A 20,633-nucleotide genomic window follows, 5' to 3' on the forward strand; every position below is an offset into this window, starting at 1 on the left:
CCTGGTGGGGGAGGAAGGCAGAGGGGGGATGAGAAGCTGCTGGCTAAAGGCTGGGCCCTGGGAACAGGGCAACACGGGGCCTAGCCCTGAAGGCTGTGCACAGCATTGACAAGGGGCATGCAACAAACACGTGCTGGGGTAAGCCCCCTCCATCCACTATGAGGCTGTTGCCGTTGCCATGTGAGGCAGCTTTTCTGACAGGGGCACCCTCTGCCTGAAAGACGCCATAGCTGTTACTTAACTCCCCCAATCCGTTTACATGCATGAAATCCCTTCCCCTTCGCTCCCCTGTATCTAAGGTGGAGGTGAGGAGGGCGTTTGTGTCCCGCGGGCGGGCTGCATTTTACATTTCCTCACGATCAGTCAGGCGATCTGCGCGGACACCTACAGTTGGTCTGTGAGGCAGCGGAAGGAGGGGGAGGAGGGTCCTTCGTCTTTCACCTCCCGGAGTCCCGCCCCGCCCCGCCCCGCGGTATAAAAGGCGTCGCCGCAGTCAGGCCCTAGCTGCAGCTGCTGCCGGGTCTCGGTCAGCGCGGAGGGACGTAGAGCCGGGCGCCGTCTCGCGGTGAGGGCTCAGTTCTTGTCCCCTAGCTGGGCTGCGCGTGCCCGCGGCGGGGCTGGCAGTCCCGGGAGCGGGGCGAGGGCTCTAGGCCAGGCCGGGGATGGAGGCCGCAGCGGCCGCCCGGGGGAAGCTAGGCCTGGCCGAGCGGGGAGGTGTCGGCAGGTGGTTGCTATGGGCTGCGGCCTGCTCCCTGGGGCGCCTCCTCTTCCTCCCAATGGCGCGGGGGCCAGGGGGCTTCCTACCACTTATGGCGGGAGGGCCGCGGGCTTCTCTGGGCGAAGGGCAGCCCGGCCTGGCCGTGGCCCCGGGCCTGGTGCTGCTCGGGTAGGAGGGTCTCTCTGAGTCCTTGAACCGCAAACAACCCCCGGGCTGCTCTGCTGTGTTGTGCGTTGCCTGGGCTCCACGGCGCGTTTCTCTAGTGTGTGTGTGTGTGTGTGTGTGTGTGTGTGTGTTTGTCAGACCTTGCGACTAGAACCGTTAAACAAGTGTCTGAAACGTGGCCCTTATTAATGGATGTTGTGTGTGAGCCTGAGAAATACAGGGGAAGAGCCCGGGGTACGTGCTTTAACACAGCGCACAGAGTTGGCTAAAGAGACCGTAAATGGTTGAGCTGAGCAGCTAGGGCCCGTAGAGCACAGTGCTGTAATTTAAGTACATCCCTTAAAAACAATAATAACAATAAAAGTTACCTGATTAAGTGTTGTCAAATACAGGCTCTGCACTGTTCTGCTTAGTCACTGTGCTGTACTGGTATCTGAGGCTAACTTGTTTTCCAAGTTCTACACTGCAGATGATATTTCTCTTCCAGGAGGTAGTCTCTTTTTTTACTAACGAAGTATAAACACTGGTCTCCATGATTGATAATGAGAATTAAACTACTTAAAATGTCCTTTTGATTAAGACTGCTAACAATAAAGCCCTATTTGTGTAAGGGATGTAATCAATGTGTATTTGAATTATGGACTAAAACTAATGTGTGAAACCGACTTTAATGTAAATAGTTTTGCATTGACTGAATTTGATCAGGCAAAATCTATGGATATATCCCATCATGTAGAATTATGTAATAATCCTTGACGCGTACAGCCTAGGGACATGTATGAAAATTAATTTTACACTTCTTGCATTTGTTGCACCTTAACATGACTAAATTTTGGCTTATGAGATCCAAATAGGTATAATGTCAAGATGCTGTGGTTAATTTTAAACTATTCATTGTGTGAAAATATTTTGTGCTGCTTAATGTCATGTAGTTAATCAGGTCATGCTAATAACTACTCGACCTATTGTGTCAATGCAGTTGTCATGCATGTAGATTGAATATACAAGAGAACTTGATACTGTCACTCTGATAACAAACATAAACTTGAAATTGCTCCTTTTAAAAAAAAACATTCACATGAAGGGAGAAGTGTAAATCCCAAATATGAAAATTTCAGTTTAAAGAAAGTCTTGTATTTTCTGATCACAATAAGCAGTAATTTCTATGACATCATGCAGTTAAAATACTTAAATGTATGAGACTCTCACTTCACTGAATATTTCAGAATAGTTAGACTGAAAATAGGGCATTTAAAAATAATGCCTACTCACTCTGCTTATGGAACAAGCAGTGCTATGATGTAAATCAAATTACACTTAGTAGAAATTTGCTGTATTGACACTAAACAAACGGGAAGCAATAACTTAATTTCTGCATTTTATTAGTTTCCTTGAAATTTTGGAAGTCCAAATAGTCAAAAATAGACTTCCTGTCTTGTCGCTGATTTCCCCCCCCCTCCTCCCCCCAAAAAAGTAAGAGATTGCAGGGTGACTGTTTTTAGATGTGAAGTCATATTTATATCTTGCAAATAAGAAGCTAGATTTGTACTTGAGCAATCTTAACTTCTCATTGTAGGACTGGTCTGCTTAATAATATTGAATAACTTTAATCAATATTCAGCACTCTTAAGAGAAACCATAGTTGTAACAAGCAACAGAGGGTCCTGTGGCACCTTTAAGACTAACAGAAGTATTGGAAGCATAAGCTTTCGTGGGGAAGAACCTCGCTTCTTCAGATAAGAAGTGAGGTTCTTACCCACGAAAGCTTATGCTCCCAATACTTCTGTTAGTCTTAAAGGTGCCACAGGACCCTCTGTTGCTTTTTACAGATTCAGACTAACACGGCTACCCCTCTGATACTTGACACTATAGTTGCTACATTGTAGCAATAATTCAGTATCATACTTCCATGAGAGATGCAGTGCTCATGAGTCGGAGTCCATCCAAAAATACCCATACCACTTAAGATATAATATTTTCATATGGGGTTAAAGGATTGGCTCTAACGCTGCCAAACATAAATTGAGATTGCACTTATCCTCTCAGATGAGGTTCTATATTCAGCTTGCGTGCTGCTTAATAACCTGCATTGACTGTGCTTCATTGGGCTGGGTTTTTTTGCAGTAGTCAGGATCAGCAGTATTGACATGCTATAGTCTGCTCTGTGGAGCAGTTAATGCAAGCTGGCTGAAAGGGATACAGCCAGTAAGCTGCTTTAATTGCAGTAGATCTTGGGTCTGTGGAATCTTAGGCCTTGGCTACACTGGCAATTCACAGCGCTGCACTTGATGCGCTCAGGGGTGTGAAAAAATACCCCCCCCCCCCCCCCGAGTGCAGCGCTGTAAAGCGCCAGTGTAATCAGCGCTGCAAGCTATTCCCCTCGGAGAGGTGGAGTACTTGCAGCGCTGCGACTACACTCGCGCTTCACAGCGCTGCCTCGGCAGCGCTGTGAATCTGCGAGTGTAGCCAAGGCCTTAGGCCCCCTAACCTCTTTGTACCTTTTGTCCCTAAAGCTTTTTCCAACAGGTTTTGAACTGGAATGTCTGGCTGCATCAAATGACGCATGACTTAGCTCTCTTATATCCACTAAAGGAGCTCTAAACTGTGAGACCCTTCTGCAAAGCAAAATAACAAATAGGTAATAAATGACCAAAAACGGTCTTGAGACATCGAAGGCACTAGGGCTAATGACTTCACACAGGCTCTTCTCCAAGTATAGCTGCCTTCAAAGACCTTTCCTGTTAAAGCAAATCACTTTCACAGCTAGCATAGAACCAATTAGTCTAGACTACTTCTTTAACACTGCAATAGAAACAAGCTTGCTTTCTTCTTCTGTTAGCTGTTAACTGAAGAAATTCACTAATACAGCTTGCATATTAGTTGTAATGAATTAAATCCGGTTTCTAAAATTTGAAGTAGCCTGACTTCAGAAGCACTTGAAGGACTTGTTGGTAGGTAGGTAGATTTTTTTTTTTTTTTTTTTTTTTTTTTTAAGGCAGTGAGGCACCATTATCATCTAGTCTGACCATCTGCATAGCCATAGAACCTCACCCATAACTCCTGCATCAAGCCTATAACTTGTATTTGAGCTGTAGCATAACTCTTAGGAAGATCAGTTTTGTGAGGCTTGATAATCGGACTCCTAATAAAACACCTCCAGGAAACTCAAACACACGTACTGCAACAAGAAGCAGTGATCTTACAATTTATTGTTGTTGTTCCTGAACTTGTTAAGACTGACTGACTTATGTTCTAAAATCCATTTTTTTTCTAGACCTAGTAATGTCTTGAACAGTAAGTGTGGGGGCAGGTGCAAAAAGCTTGCTCGGGATCTGTTCTGAAAGCTGTCCAATATCAGTAATATGTCAATCTTGTTTCATTTGAGGGAGACTTGTCCAAGAAACCAGAATTTTGAAAGTGCTGTGGGATCTAACTGCACCTGAATAGTCACCAGATGGCAGAAGGGGCTAGATGGCAGATTTGAAGGATGATATTAATCTTAATATTTTGACATTGGTATTTGGGAACACTTGGAAGTTTTGGTGCGTCACTTAAAACCATATTCAAGACCAGGGAGGGATGCTACTGCATCTGTAGTACTGCCAACATATGGCTGGCATTCATTCACATTGCATCATTGCCCTACAATTTAAATGTGTTGGCCTCTTGTTTAACATATTAGACACTTCATAATTGCTTAGATCCGTCTTAGATTACTCCTTTTCCACTCTCTCATCCTCAGATGCTTTAATCTAGAAGTAGTGAATTAAGACTTGCTTATTCAAACAGTAAACTTTGTAAAGATGTCTCTAATTGTATGGGGGACACTTCATTTGCCCTTCCATATACAATGGTGTGTCCCATCTTGATGGCATTTGTCTTGAAGAGGTAATGTGAATGGTAAAGATGGCTTTTATAACTTGAACAGCACTTTGTACACTAACTTCTCTGCAAAATATTGCATGAAAATAACTGGTGGTTTTCTCATGTTTTAGATGCCTTCAATTAAACTACAGAGTTCAGATGGAGAAATTTTTGAAGTTGACGTTGAAATTGCAAAGCAATCTGTAACTATCAAGACTATGTTGGAAGGTAAGAGTGCAGATTTGAGATAAAAGCTTATCGAAAACTAGTGTCCCAGGAAACATCACTCAAATCAGAATTTTTAAAAACTGAGGTGCATTACCACAACTCAACTTGCATGGTTCTTGGAAGCACTGTCCTAGGCACAGATATAGTAGTAAGAGAAGGGATTAGTACAACAACAAATAGCAAAGCAAAAACTTTTGCAAGTAACTCTTAAGTGTGGGTTCTTATGGGGTAGTTGTAAGATGTTTTGATGTGCAACCTACTTGGATATTTAGATTTCTAAAGTTCAGGTACTGATTGGTGGTGGTAGGCAAGTAACACAAATTGATTCTAGGCATGTGATCATGCTAAATAGTTGATCTCTACAAAACACTTCTATTATGGGTTGAATTTACTGGCTTTGTATGATGGCTACTAAGGTACAACAAAACTTAAACATCAGAGCTAAGAGATAAAACTGTTACATCTGTCACCGTTTTTTTTTTTTAAAGTATCACTGGCCCTATTGTCTGAATCTTTAACTGTTTGCTGCTGCTGCTTTTTAAAACTGAAATACCCAGTATGTCTCAAGATCTCATATACATTAACCTCCCACTGTTGGCAGCTTACAACAGAGGACTGACTGTCAGTGCAAGTCTACTAGATATCTTCCAGCTGATGTGAAAACTATCTTTTGTAAGACTTCCTATTGTAGAAGTTGTGGTGTCATCATAGCCTCTGCAAAATGCACCTCTGTATTTGACATGTCTGTGGTATGAGTGCTTCTCTTAAACCTTGTCTGCAACTCCTGGGGAATTTTGCATCACTGCGTTTGAGTAGAATTCATGTCCCCCTCAGATTTCTTTGCTTCCCCACAGAAAAATGACTTTCTGATGGGGGAAGCAAAGTGAAGCTGTAAGAGCAGTCATGTCCCTCCCCCCCAGCAGCTCGGGCACATTGTTTCAGGCACCTAGAGCAGCTGGCGGAGAGGTAATGCCGGAGAGGGGGATGCCAAGACTGGTGGCGCCTATCCTAGTCCCAGCTGGGCATGGGGGTGGGGAGTACTGGAATTCCTCTTCCCCTGCAAGGAATGGCAGGGCCGGGTCAGACCCACCACCAGAAACCTCCCCTGGCTGATGGAAGCGTTGCATCTCACCCAACCCAGCTTCTTGCTCCCATTGCTCCTTCAGCTGTGGGGGGAGGGTCAGTCACTATACAGGCAGCTGCTCCTCCCTGCATAGCCTCTTGTGACCTCCAACCACCTTCACCTGGACCCCCCTGCAGAGTCCCATTGCCCCAGCACCCCCAACAAGCTCCTGTGAATCCAGATCCACCCCTCAGCCCTCCACTGAGCTGACTACACCCAGACTGCCCCGCCCAAAGCCTTCTCACCTCACCTGGATCCCTCCACATTTGGATCCTGCCAGTCTGAGCCTGCTCTGATTTGGAGGGGCAAGGCCTCAGGGTGTTTTTGGATAGATCTGGCCCTCGCATTGTCAGGGTCAGGTGCAGCCTCACCGCCGTGCCCTATGCATGGGGGCTGCGGGGTGATTTCCCACCTCTGTGCAGCCAGTGGCCTGAGCTCTCTACTGCCATGCTGGAGCCTCCATTTATTTATTGACAAATTTGGAAGAATTTTAAAATACTGTGTGCAGAATTTTTATTTTATTTTTTTGGTACAGAATCCCTCAGGAATAGTCTACATTAGGCTTCTTTAGCACAAAATTACCAGTTGGTGGAAGCCCTGATACATACAAGGCTTCAGCACTGGAGTCCTTATCACTGTTGCTTTTAGCCTGTTTTGAGCAGAGTTATGACATGGTGTTAAGTGCCAGTGGCCCCAGGGTGTCTATCATGAACCTTCACTTGTGACACTGGTGGCAGTCTCCTTCCAAACTACAGTCCCTCTTGTAGATGTGCTGTAGTCTTCTCTCTCCCCTCCCCCCTCCTCCCAGTCTGCTGGTTCACTTGAACTACTATTTCAGAGAAAGGGCCTATACAGTACTCATTCATGTCTTATTTCTTATCTTTTCCTAAGATGTCAGAAAAGATGCTTGTTTCTAAATGCAGTTATTTCCTCAACTGTGACAAATTTGTCAATGTCAAATTCATATTGAATACAGTTGAAAATAAGAAATATAAACTGTTTTTATAGGCAGTGAGCTGTTTCCATGGTTGAGCTGTTTTGGTCAGGGATAGTCTGAAAGGCAAATTTGCATTCGTCATCCTCAGACTGACTGTTAGAAGTCCTCTTAAGATGCTAAATTGGACTTCTGCACAACTAATTTGTGGATAAGCCTTCAAAAAGCCTTTTACCAAAATAAGTACAACGGGGGGAACCATTTACTTGATCAAGTGGCACTTTTAAGACTAACAGAAGTATTGGGAGCATAAGCTTTCGTGGGTAAGAACCTCACTTCTTCAGATACATAGCCTCTTGTGACCTCCAACCACCCTGGGGCAGACACTGCTCAAGGCCCCTTAGATACATCTGAAGAAGTGAGGTTCTTACCCACGAAAGCTTATGCTCCCAATACCTCTGTTAGTCTTAAAGGTGCCACAGGACCCTCTGTTGCTTTTTACAGATTCAGACTAATACGGCTACCCCTCTGATAATTTACTTGATCAGTGATTACAATAGTGAGAGTCTGAATTAAATTTGTTTTAAATTTACTCTCTCAGGAGTGATGTCTATCTAAATACTTTTGTTCAAGTGCCTGGGTTTATGGAAAAGGGCCACCTCTTGAACATTGAGGATCAGACATTATTCTTGCAGTGTCGGTATGGCAATACACTAGAAACTGGGGGAGCCTCTCTGACCTTCTCTGTGCCACCAATGTTAGTGGGGGGGAGAGGATACATATCTAAAACTTGTAAAAGACTGCTTTTTCTAGTGTACCTCCTACAGAGTAAAGGTTAGATTATGCATACTATTTTTCTTGTTTCTGTTCAATTTTTCCATGTTGGTTTTATTTAGGCAACTTGTTTCTTAGCTAGCTAGCTTTCCTGTTTTTGTCCTTGAGGTTTGAAGTCTGTCTTGCCTTCTTGTGAGGCAGTTGGGGAGAAGACAGTAATACCTTTGAGCAGCTGCAGGGCTGGCCCACAACATTTTGGCACTTCAGGCGGGGAGCTCAAATGATGACCCCATGCACCCTTGCTTGGGCCAAAACTTTGAAAGGCCTCAATTCTGCCTTCTTCCTGTTCTCCTTTATTGGGGTAGGTAGCAGAACAGTACCATGAAAGAAGTAGAACTAACAAATTAAAATGCCTTGTTCAAAAATTTTAAATAATCCTTACATTTGCTGTTCAGGAATTTGAAAGTTAATTTTTCTTGTCTGCATAGTAAACACTGGTATTTTTATCTGTTTGAAGAATCAAAATGGTGCTTTCCGTGCCTCCTTGGTTGTAAAGATTTGAACTGCTTCCTGAAGGTCCACAGTCTGGGCCAGCTCATGCTCTATTGAGATGGTTGCAAGGCCGACCAGCCTCTCCTGTGTCATTGTGGCGTGTAAATATGTTTTTTATTAACTTCAGCTTGGAGAAGCTGTGTTCTCCACTGGCTTCTGTTACAGGAAGTATTAGAAGTATGCGCAGAGCAACAAACGCATTTGGAAAGAGGGTGGTCATCATCTTTGTGCACATGTATTCCAGAACAGCCTTTGGAGTTGATCCTGCTGAAATGTATCTTGAAAGGGCTTTCAGTTCGTCACCTAAATCACTCGCATCAATATCTTGCGTGTCATCATATGTCAACACTGTCTCTAGTGTGCTGCATTGCTGGTGTAGGTCTTCCGGTATAGTGAGGAGTTTTGGAATATGATACGACATCCCAAATATACTGCTGTGTTCCTTGAGCTGTGTGAAACGTTCAGCTGACTGCACTGCACAACCTAGCACCTGGTTAAAAAATTCAACTTTGAATTATTGTTGAATCTCTTTTATGGGATTATCCTGTGCCTTGTAATCAAAATGTCTTCTTCGGTGATTCTTGTATTCTTCAATGGGTGGGGAAAGTCGCTTAAGTGTGCTCTCTGCCAATTTCTGTGCACTCTTCAGAATTATTTGAAATCTCTCATCTGACCGGTAAGACTGTAGGTATGACTTTGCTTTGTCCAGTTGTTCCATTGCTCCAGATATATCAAGGTCAGCACCTTGGAGTCTCTTGCTTACAACATTTATTTCAAACAGTATGTCATGCCACAACACTAAGCCACACAGAAATTTGAAGCTATGCATGTTTCTGGTGATTCCATTTCCCTCTGCCACAGTTCTCCCACGAACAGTTCCTGTCATAGCATTAGCCTCCATAATGGCAACTATGGCATCATCTATCTTCCCAATTTGGTGTTTGATAGGCTTTATCACCTCCACTTGACTTTCCCATCGTGTGGTACTCAGTGGTTTGTGTCAGAGGATGTTCCCAGATGTTGCTTCAAAATTTACCATCAATGAGTTGATGCAGAGAAACATACATAGATGCTTTGAATTACATTAAAAAATTCAGCAGCCTCACTAGAAGCTGATGCTGATTCACTGACCACCAAGCTCACTGGATGAGAACTGCATGGGACAAAAAAGCTCAAGGGTTTAACTCTCGGATCCATGTCTGTACTCCTCTGTTCATGTTGGCACCATTATCGTAGCCCTGACCTCTCATGTCTGCTATCACAATTCCCATATCTTCCAGCTTTTTAAGAAGCACATTTGTCATACCAGCTCCTGTAGTATCATCAATGTCAATAAATTATAGAAAATGCTCTTTGACAGTCACCATTGTGGGGACATTTTCACTAGGTTCTGTTACCAAACGCACCATTGAAGTCATTTGTTCTGTATGGCTGATGTCAGGTGTGCAGTCTAGAATAACAGCAATCTTGCTGTGTACATTTTTGTTGGTGACTCTGCTTAGATGCTCCTGAAGTACAGCATCAAACTCGGCCATCAGCTCCACAATTTTAAGGAAGCTTCCATTGTTTGGCACATACAGCTGATCTGAAGTGCCATGCAGTGCTAGGTTTTGGGTAACAAGCATTCTGAAAAGGCTCATAGCCATTGTGAGAACATTTTCTCAGTAAAGAGACTCTGATGCAATCTTCTCTTGATGCTGATCATCTGTGGTGGCCTTTAACCTTAGTCTCGTCTCTCAAGCTCTTTCCACCTATGGAATGCTCTCTGGTGATTTGCTGCCTTCTCATGGCATGCCAGATTTTTCCAGTCCTTTGTTCCTGTAGAACCCAATGTGGCTGGAACATTAGACTGGAAGAGTTTGCTGCATACTGTTTTTGTTGCATTCTGGGTTTTTGAGTACATAAGCCATGGCCTCTCCACTTTTGTCACCATTGGGGATTTCATGCCAGTAATGTATTGGATGGAAACTTCTATTTTCATTGTCTTTGGGAACATGAAGTTTTTTCACTTGCTGTGGCCCATGCAGTACAAGGAAGTCCCTCAGGCTACTACTCAAGTGGGTCCACAGTCCTGTATCTTCTAGACTTCATGAACTAAACTCAGCAGCAGCTGTTTCTTGCGCCTTCACCACACTCTTCTCTGACTTACACTTTTTTCTTTGGGAATGTGCATGGTTACATCCATTTGAGATGGAGATATGGATGCTGCAGTAGCTGCCAGGACACCTGCACTCTGACTAAGTGGAAGATCAAGCCTCACCATTCACATCCTCACTGGGGCCGGAAGGCTCACCGTGAACATTTGTCTGTGCATCTCAGGAGAGCTCCTTCCTGTTTAGATAGAAAAGCTTCCTTTGCTTTCTTTTTCTGAATGCTGCCCCAGAGAGGCGTTTTCTTCTTTCACTCATGACTGCTCTTCTGTGCTAGCTGTAGTGGCTCTCAACACTCAGTTGAAGGGGACAAATAAGCAGGCTGGTAACGGCCTGAGTGATGGAAGATATCAGTGTCTTAAGGGCCTAACTGGCTCCTCCTCCTACAGCTGACTGCCTGTTCTCCTCAGGTGGGTTCAGGATAGGATGACCAGACACCAAGTGTGAAAAATTGGGACGGGGGTGGGGGGGTAATAAGCCTATATAAGAAAAAGACCCAAAAATCGGGACAGCCCCTATAAAATCAGGACATCTGGTCACCCTAGTTCAGGGAAGCAGCAGGAAACAGGAAGCTCCCTGAGTAGCTGGTGTTAATCAGTCCAGGCTCCTGGGGGTGCTAGAGAGATACATAAGAGGCAGCTCCTCCTCTCTCCCTGTAGCTGCTGCTGCTTTGTTGTTCGCACCTCTTCTCCTGCCTGTTGTCTCTTTTGCCCTCCTTCCTCCAGCACAGCACTCCACCATCTCTGTGCATCTAGAGCAGAGAGCATATATATGTGCCAGCAGCAGACACAATTTTCTACACTCTGGGTCCTAGTGGCGCCCGCCTCCTCCCCCCCCCCGTCTGGCACCTGAGGCGGCCATGGTAAGGGTGTATTTGATTTAAATCACTAGTCAGGAAGACTAGATTTAATCACGATTTCTACATAAAAGTGCGTTCTTGTTGGTCGGTATAACCTTAATGCATATTCTTCACAACTCAGATAGATGCAGGTTTCATTTTTAGAAGGTACACACTATCCTTTTTTTAAAGTGATTTATTCTGAAAACCTTTTTCAAATTAGTTTTTACAGCTATAACAGAAAATGAATGATTGTTTGGTTATTTCATTTACCAAAGATAAGTGAAGCAGATAATTCCCCTCCCAATGAATTCATAAATATCTCCAATTCAACAGGTTAATCATTAATATTTGGAGGATTTTCTTGCCATGCTGTAATAGGAGAACATCACTAGACATATGTTTAAATTGTTTTAGTTAACTAAAACAATGTTATGTGTTCTGGATTTTTTCTTCAACAGCAAACATAATATTTTAACAAAACGAACATGAATTTTGAATTTAAAACCAAGTTTTTTTTTAAAATCAGGTTTGTTGGTTTTAACTAAAACAGTTAAATGAAAATAAAAACCTGAGAAATTTAAAATATTGGCTTCTGCAGCTAACTCCGTCATCTTTACCTTCATTTTCCTGTTTGTTCATAATCTGGAAAAGAAAAACAAGCATTCCTGCTTTTTAGGTCCCAAATGATTTCTCAATTTGGAATGAATTCTTCCAAAGGAAGAAAATAGTCTTTCTACACCGGCAGACGAAGCTACTGCTGTTAAAAGTGAGATTATCACTTCAACAGTCTCTGAATCAAAGTGTTTAAGTGACTTCCACCAGTTCGCTGGTGTGACTGTCTTTAAAACATCATCATCAAACATATTTCTTGAATGGTTCTTATTCCCAAACTGGGTCTCTCTTACAGCCTGCTGCCATTACAGTATTTCCCTTCTAGTGAGAGAATGGTATGGTAGATCTCAAATCAATGAATGCTACACTCAGAAAGACCTCAAGACTTCTGGAATATACTGCTCAAACAGTTTCACTTTTGTTTCTACTGCCTGTCCCTCCCTTCTCACATTTATCTCCAGACTTCTTCTCCTTGTCCAGATCTATTCCGCCCCTAACAATCATTCATTGAACTTTTTGCAACTTTGCACTTTTAGAGAGAGGCAAGGGATTGACTCTGTGTACATAAATTTGCAGAGGGACAACAGGGTTGAGGTCGGTTTCTCACCTTTTTATTTATATTTATATATAAATAAACATTTTTGCTTTTAACAAGAATGTTGTTTCTGGAGACACAAATCCGCAGTTTGAGAACTGCAAAACTAAGCTGCTCTGATGGTATCTTCTAGACTGAGCACTGAATCCAATAGGGTAGATATAAAGATTAGGGTGACCAGATGTCCTGATTTTTTTTATAGGGACAGTCCTGATTTTTGGGCCTTTTTCTTATATAGGCTCCTATTACCTCCCCCCCCCCCATTTTTCACACTTGCTGTCTGGTCACCCTAAGAAAGATTAACCTAAATAATCTATACAGAAGCCCCTGGAACCCCATAAGATTGGGTCCCTAATCCATGAACTGTTGTAACTCATTTACAAAACTTTTCTTAAACATTACATGAATACTATAGAATTAGAATTTATAATCCCGATTCCATGATGAGAGAGCTTTAAGCTATAATGTATCCTAATTAAAACTCTTTAGATCAGATTTTGATAAAATGCTTTTGGGGGGGGGGGGGGGGATTTAAATAAAAAAATCAGTGTCTTTTTTTTTTTTTTATTTTTTTATTTTGATCCACCCTGCAGATGGCTGAGGCAGGCACTTAAAAGTGCCATCTAGATATTGCCTGTTAGGGGTATAAGGAAAGCTGGCATTCCCATGTGGAGTCGTAGGAACAGAACCAAAAGTTACAAATATATTGACGTTTAACAGCAGTTCTAGTCTAGGTTATACAGACTCTTAGGCAAAAGCCCTTTAAAATGCTTATGTCCCCTGAATATTCTAGTCTTGTGTAGTTCCAACACTTTTCAAGAAAGGAGGTTCATAAAAACACAAGCCACCTACCTTCATTTGCATGCAGCCTTAGCTTACTGTTTTAATATGTTAAACTATAGTAGATACTGCAAAGATGGACAGACCGGATGGCTTGGTCAGCTCCAAATACAGTGGATCTCGCCTTCATATGTTGGAGCACTGGATGAGATTTCAGAAAGTCTCAATACATGGAAAATTAAAGCGGAAACCTTTGTCTCTCATTTGTGAAAGCAGTTAAATTATTCAGGATAATACTTAGCTCTGATCTCCCACTGACACAAATTGCAAACAAACATCTGTGCAAGTCTACCAGATGGTCTGTATGTATAGCAAACCTATGCCTAATCCTTCTCAATAGGGATGCCTGTCTGTGCTCTTACACGCAAAATCCCAAACATTAGAAATGAATACGTTAGTGCCTTAACTTCTAGAAATGACTTTTAGAGATCTAGCTGAACAGACTGCATACCCTCAAGTAGAAATCGTTTTTAGCAATGAGAGAGACCAGATAAAATACTATGGACATTTAAAATTGTATTTTTTACTGTTTGCCATTTCCACCTTGTAACACCACCAAAAGCTGCTTAGTGTGATGCTGCTCTGTGTGACCAATAAACAATTTGGAAAACATGAGCAGGAAGTTATAAAAGTTCTCTGAGCAGGTGGCAGAGAATGCAGTTGCTTGGTAAGCCCATCCAAAGGGATCTTGCCACTTTTACAGTTCAGAAAATTGTTAAACTCTTCAATGTTATCAGTGGCTTTTGGTTTACATTGAAAATCAGAAGTAGCACACTAGACAAACCATGTATTGGGAACTCTGGAATTACATGGCACTGCCTCTTACTGCTTTAGAATCTCTTGTGCCAATAAAACACTCACTATTGCTCCCAGACATCTTGGCTGCAGATTCATATGCTGATAATGCAGAATTCTCTCCAGAGGGGGAACAGGAGGAGAAACTGGAGGGTTGAAAGGGGGATGGTGGGACAGATAGGGTTTTGACACAGAGGCCTGGTCCACACTAACCCCCCATTTCGAACTAAGGTACGCAAATTCAGCTACGTTATTAACGTAGCTGAATTCGAAGTACCTTAGTTCAAACGTACCGCGGGTCCAGACGCGGCAGGCAGGCTCCTCCCATCGATGCCACGTACTCCTTTCGTCGAACTGGAGTACCGGCGTCGACAGTGAGCACTTCCGGGATCAATTTATTGTGTCTAGACAAGACGCGATAAATCGATCCCAGAAGATCAATTGCTTACCTCCGGACCTGGAGGTAAGTGTAGACCTACCCCAAGAAATCAGGAGGCAGTCTTTCCTAGTTAGGGGGTGCTAGAGGCTTCAGCCAGGACATATCTGCTCTCTTCCTTGGAGTGTTTAAATTCTTCATTCCACAGTCCAACACTTTGACAACTAGCTTCTCTCGCTGCACCTATATATGTCACTGCATTCAATGAAGTATATTTGAAGTTTCCAATAAAATGATCATCTGTGAAATACACAATACCTGTTATAACTCATTACTGCAAGTAGACTTGGATAACAGTAGCATTTGTGTTTAAAATCTCCCAATAGTGGTAATTGTGGAGTGCTAGTGTAGGTAGGACATTGGCATGTTAGCCACTGTGTGTAGGCTTGCTTTGAGGAGGAGGTGGTGGTGCAGGTGCAACAGTGGTGTATTCTAACTAAGTTAATTTCTTAATGTATTTGGATGATGCAGCTCAGTTATTCATCAAATGCATAGATAATTTTATGCATCACTTTACATTGCTGCATACCCTTATACAGGGCACTCAAATTAAGATAACATACCACTTCTGATATCTTGCTTTGCAGTAAAATGGTATGGTGCATCATTTTAATCAGGGCAATTACTTTAATGTGGTATTTATCCTGTGTAGTTCAATCCAGGTATGGATTAAAATCTACATTGTGAATTGCAGTGTGCTTTCAATATTCTCTACATGATGCTGTTAGTCACTTAATTCTGAATTTGATGACTCAATAGAGCATAAATGTGTTTAACACATGTCTCAAGTGTATTCTGAATTTTTTCAAACAGTGGTTATTGGTTTTACCACATTCCCTAAAGAATTTTTCTTAATGTGGTCAAGTGATTTGTCATTGCCTCAAATAGTGGAAATTAACTGTTGTATACAGTGTTGTAGCTGTATCAGTCCCGGAATATTTGAGACACAAGGTGGGTGAGGTAATATCTTTACCCACCTTGTCTCTGGAAACTAATATGGCTTTTATGTTTCAATATACAGTGCCTTGTAAGCCAAATACCCAGAATCTCTATGGCTACAGTATTAACTGATCCTGCAGAGAGGACAAAGTATAGTTTGTAGTTCATGAAGATCTCATTTAATAGATTCAAAGGGAATTCTTTTTTGGAATGCTTATAGCAAATTTGGGACCTAAAAGCTGGTAGTGGCGAAAGTTTTCCTTCCAATTATCCAACACTGTTAATAGTGGGATTACAGTGAAATAGGGATGAAAAGAACATCTAATGGCAATTTAATAGCCTTGTGAATAAGGAAACATACATAAATAAAAATATTAGCTACTTGGGTATGATGAGCTTCTGTTACATAGCATGTAAAAGTGATGCAGCTGTGGTATTATGAAGCCTTGTCTAAGAATGCTTAACTTCCTACTTTAGCAGTAGAACCATAATCTGAATACAAATTGAGTGGATTAGCAACGTTCTGTATCAGAATTATATCTGTAGTTGTGGATTGATGAAGCCAACTGAATTTCTGAAAAATGAGTGAATGGCAAGTTACAGCATCTAAATTTTCTTTCCATTCTTAGATCTGGGAATGGATGATGAAGGAGATGATGACCCAGTTCCTCTTCCGAATGTTAATGCAGCTATATTAAAAAAGGTAAGATGCTACCAAGGTGCTGTTAGTAGCTTTGAACTACAAAAATGTGTAGACTAAGCCATCACTTAATGAGAACTGGAAATACTAGATTTAAACACAAACTTTCTTGTGTACCAGTTACATTTTTTAGAACATAAACAGTTTATCAGTCAAAAGCTGGATTTGTTGAACTGCAGTTTTAAATTTCTAGATGAGATTTTTCCTGTAAATCATACAGATAAAACAAATCTTTTCATATTAATGCTCAGAGTGAGGGGCCAGTAGCAGTGGTAATAGCTGTTGCCAGACCTACTATGCTGTGCACCAAACTCGCCATCCACTCCCTCATTGTTCTTGTCCTGAGGTTCTCCACAAGAAGTCTACAGCTGGTGTTATCTGAGGACTCACTTGAGCACACCAAATTGAAACAAAAGATGGGGAGGCTCACGTTCAGATCATTAAATGCACTGGCTGGAATCTGTTGTTACTAGGTGAAATGAAAGGAGGAACAAATTTGCAGGTCAGGTCTCTTTGAGGGACCCTGTCTGCATTGTGTTGGAAGAGTCTGAACCAATTTCAATGTTTGAAATGAATTGGGTTAGTTCTATAATAAGCCGCGTTTGACTAGTGAGGCTAGGACAGTGTGTTATAAACTCCTAGCCAGAGTGCAAAAGGAGGTTAGGGGTTGCCTGCTCTTATATTCCTTGTGCGGTGCTTAGGTAACACTTCACTAGTCAAAATTCAGATTAAATAAAAAATGTAATATTAGTAGATTAACTACTTGTTTTCTCCCTAATACAAATGCATAATCTTTCACACAGAGTAGCACTAATGCCTGACCATGCTGTCTGCCAATAGGTGGTAGTTTTCTTGTTAAGCAAACTAATCTGCATTTCTCAACTGTATGGAGAAGGTCATACTTAAACCCTTTTGTGTTAGAACTGTGCTCTTAATGTTAATGCTGTGTTTGATTAGACAGTGCACTAATGCAAATGTAAATCTCTTCAAATACCTTCTGGGAAATCGTGAGAACCAAAATGTCTGACTCTCATTACCCAGGCGCACTCAACAGGATTTTAAAAGGCTTTGAAATTCCAGGGTCTTGTATTTAAGACTGTTGGGTCTGTACGTGTCTTACTATCTGGCACAAATAGCACTGACACAGCACATTGTGTCCAAGATTTTGTGGCTTTTTTGCAGTTTTGGGAAAGTAACTGTTCCTGTAATCTGAAGTCAGTCTAAACAGAGCTGATGAAAATGCTTAAGGACAGTGTGGTGTGTTTTTTTTTTTTTTTTTTTTTTTAATATATTGATTCGAATGTCTTAATATCAGGTGATCCAATGGTGCACCCACCACAAGGATGATCCACCTCCCCCTGAGGACGATGAGAACAAGGAAAAACGAACAGATGACATCCCTGTGTGGGACCAAGAATTCCTGAAAGTAGACCAAGGAACACTTTTTGAACTTATCCTGGTGGGTGTTCATGTTCCATTAGATGCTCTCTTCAGATATTCTCTAGACTTCTGAACTTTATCTTGGCTGTGTACCTAGAAGTGGTGGAATTGGTCTGACTTTTCCCAGTTCATAGTAAAATCATTCAAGATAAGTGTTGTGGACATTCTTCAAATGCTTACCTAATACTAAGCAGCCCAATCTACACTTGCAGACCCAAGTACAAATTTGATGTTTAGCTTTGCACTCAAGTTCAGAATTGGGTCTTCTGAGTCAAGTTTGTCGCAGACACGGTAGCTTCCTTCATTTGGAATAGGATTGTGTATTAGATTCCGTTGAGCAGCCTGAACCCACTTCTAACTTCAGAATTCAGTCTTAGTGTTTTGAGGCCTAGTTCCCCTTGACCCTAATGCTATGTAAGTTGGTGTGCACTTAGTACAGGCAATGTCTGTGTTACTTGGATAGCCAACTGGCTGCCCCGAAGACCTCCGTGTTCATAGGCTTCTATAAGCCTTTTCTAATAGGAATGTCTCAAATTTTAAGTTTGCTTAGAACTATGTGAACCGTTCAACTAGGACTGCCCTGTCCAATATACTTAAATGCTTGCTGTAATGAGGTACTAAAGTAATACGTTTATCATAAAATGAAAGTAGCCTGTATTTGGTTTGAGGTTGTACATCCAGAGGCAGAACACTGACTTTAAATCTGGTGACTCTTTTTGCAGGCTGCAAATTACTTAGACATTAAAGGTTTGCTTGATGTCACATGCAAGACTGTTGCAAATATGATTAAGGGGAAAACTCCAGAAGAAATTCGCAAGACCTTCAATATCAAGAATGACTTCACTGAAGAGGAAGAAGCACAGGTACTCCATAGTCTGGGTTTCATTAAATTCTGGGTTGCTTATACATTGAAGTAGCCACACTAGTGTTATAGCTATGTGTTTCAACCCACAGACTTCCCAGGTAAAACTAGGATTTTTTGGTCCAAATGTTATAAAGTGTAAAGCAATTGTGCTAGAATTGGTGTCCCAATTAACTTGCCACTTAAGTTTATCCCTGTGTAGACATACCCTGTGGCTGGCCCAGATCAGCAGACTAGGCTTTTGGGGCTAGGGCTCCGGAGCTGACAAATCACTGAGTAGAGGGTTGAGCTCGGGCTGGAGCCCAAGCTCTAGGACCTTGGGAGGGTGGGGAGTCCCAGAGCTCAGGCTCCAGCCTGCGCATCTACATAGCAGTTTTTAGCCCCACAACCAGAGCCCTGCAAGCCCAAGTTAGCTGACCTAGGCCAGCTGCAGCTGTGCGGCAGGTTTCTTATCCCTGTGTAGACATATCGTTACAAGTTAATGTTCATGTTCACTTTTCACCAATGAATTAATATCGCCGTGTCAGACTTGCTCAACTTTTTTGACTGTCAGATTTACACTTAAAATGTAGATTGACCTATATCACTCGGGGGGGGGGGGGGAGGAATTTCCCATCCCCTGAGTAACATAGCTGGAGTAAGGTAGCTCTGCTGACCTAAACCCTGGTGTGCAGCAGCTAGGTTGAGGGAACACTTCCCTTAACCTAGCTGCTGCCACTCAGAGATGGAGTTAGAAGGGTTTTTTCTGTCACTGTACTATCGCTGTAGTATGTCTGCACTGGGGGGTTACAGTGGCACAGCTATGGTGCTGTAGCCTCCATACAGTAGACAAACCCTAAGTAAATCACTGAAGCTAAACCAGTAATAGGATATTCTGGGTTGCCATAAATAGTCCTTTGTTGCCCTTTCAAAAGCCTCAACAGTAAAGCTGAAGGTGTGTTGGGGCACCCACCTACGAAGATTCAAGCTGCTCAGAATTTCCCTAATAAGGCCTTTCAAAGAGTTAAATAAAACAAGCTGTGATTTATGGTCTACCTTAAAATGATCATTCAACAACCATTTTAAAGCAGAGTACTATAGAAGCTGCAAACATCATTGAACTGTGTGTGAAGAACTTGAGTGTGAAGTCAATGCACTTCAGCTCTTGCTAAATCATGTATAGCAGTGGTCACCAATCCGTGGAGCCTCTGCCAGTCGACTGCAATCTCTGGGTCGCTAAGGGGCTCAGGCGGCCGGCCTGCGTGCCGTGGCCCCACACCGCTCTCGGAAGCAGCTGGCTTCTGGCATGTCTCTGGCCCCTGGGGTGGGGGGAAGGCAGCTCTGTGTGCTGCCCCCACCCCCAGCACTGCCCCTGCAGCTCCCATTGTCCAGGAGCTGGCCGATGGGAGCTGCAGGGGCAGTGCTTGTGGACGCAGGCAGTGTACAGTGATCCGCTGCCCTCCTTCCCCACAGGTCCGAGATGTGTCAGCAGCCAGCTGCTGATGTATAGTAAGATGGCCAGTTAATTAGCCTGCATGTTAAACTATTCCTGAGTATATCTTAGGAAGTAGTTGCAAGATGCATATATTCTCTTCGGTAACGTCTCAATCTGCAATGGTAAATATTTTACAAAAATTAGTTTCAACCATCCAAGTAAAAATTCAGCATTTCTTCCAGTGTTGCCCTATTTTACAGGAAAGGAGCATAATCCAGGATGCCACTGCGACTGTTTTTGTCTAATTAGTTTTTAGAAGTTCATAGCATGTGTGTAGCACTGCATCTAATTAAAGCTTTATCTTGTTTAAGGTACGCAAAGAAAACCAGTGGTGTGAAGAGAAGTGAAGTTTTGTGCCTGACACTCTAACACTGTAAGGATCGTTCCAAATACTAGTTGCACTGCTCTGTTTATAATTGTTAATATTAGACAAATGCAGCAGCAAATGAAGTTGTATTAGCAGGATATTGTTCCCTTTGCATGTGTAGTGTTTTTTTGAGTACAGATTTAAATCCTATGGTTGAGTTTTTACCAGTGTAATCAGATGTCTTTTTACTTTACCCTGCAAAGAATAAAACTGAACTAAGCGTG

The 20,633-nt window shown here is 42.4% G+C and overlaps 1 protein-coding gene across 1 annotated transcript; it reads left to right on the plus strand.

The window, feature by feature from the left end:
• Positions 1–456: 456 nt before the first annotated feature.
• Positions 457–20,633, plus strand: SKP1 (S-phase kinase associated protein 1). The gene is made up of 6 exons (XM_054036778.1): positions 457–565; positions 4,879–4,975; positions 16,196–16,269; positions 17,582–17,725; positions 18,429–18,569; positions 20,354–20,633. Exons 2-6 carry the CDS (start codon positions 4,879–4,881, stop codon positions 20,387–20,389), a joined length of 492 nt encoding a protein of 163 aa, XP_053892753.1. The 5' UTR covers positions 457–565; the 3' UTR covers positions 20,390–20,633.

Source organism: Malaclemys terrapin, chromosome 8, assembly GCF_027887155.1.
Source record: "Malaclemys terrapin pileata isolate rMalTer1 chromosome 8, rMalTer1.hap1, whole genome shotgun sequence".
Classification (NCBI taxonomy): Eukaryota; Metazoa; Chordata; order Testudines; family Emydidae; genus Malaclemys; species Malaclemys terrapin.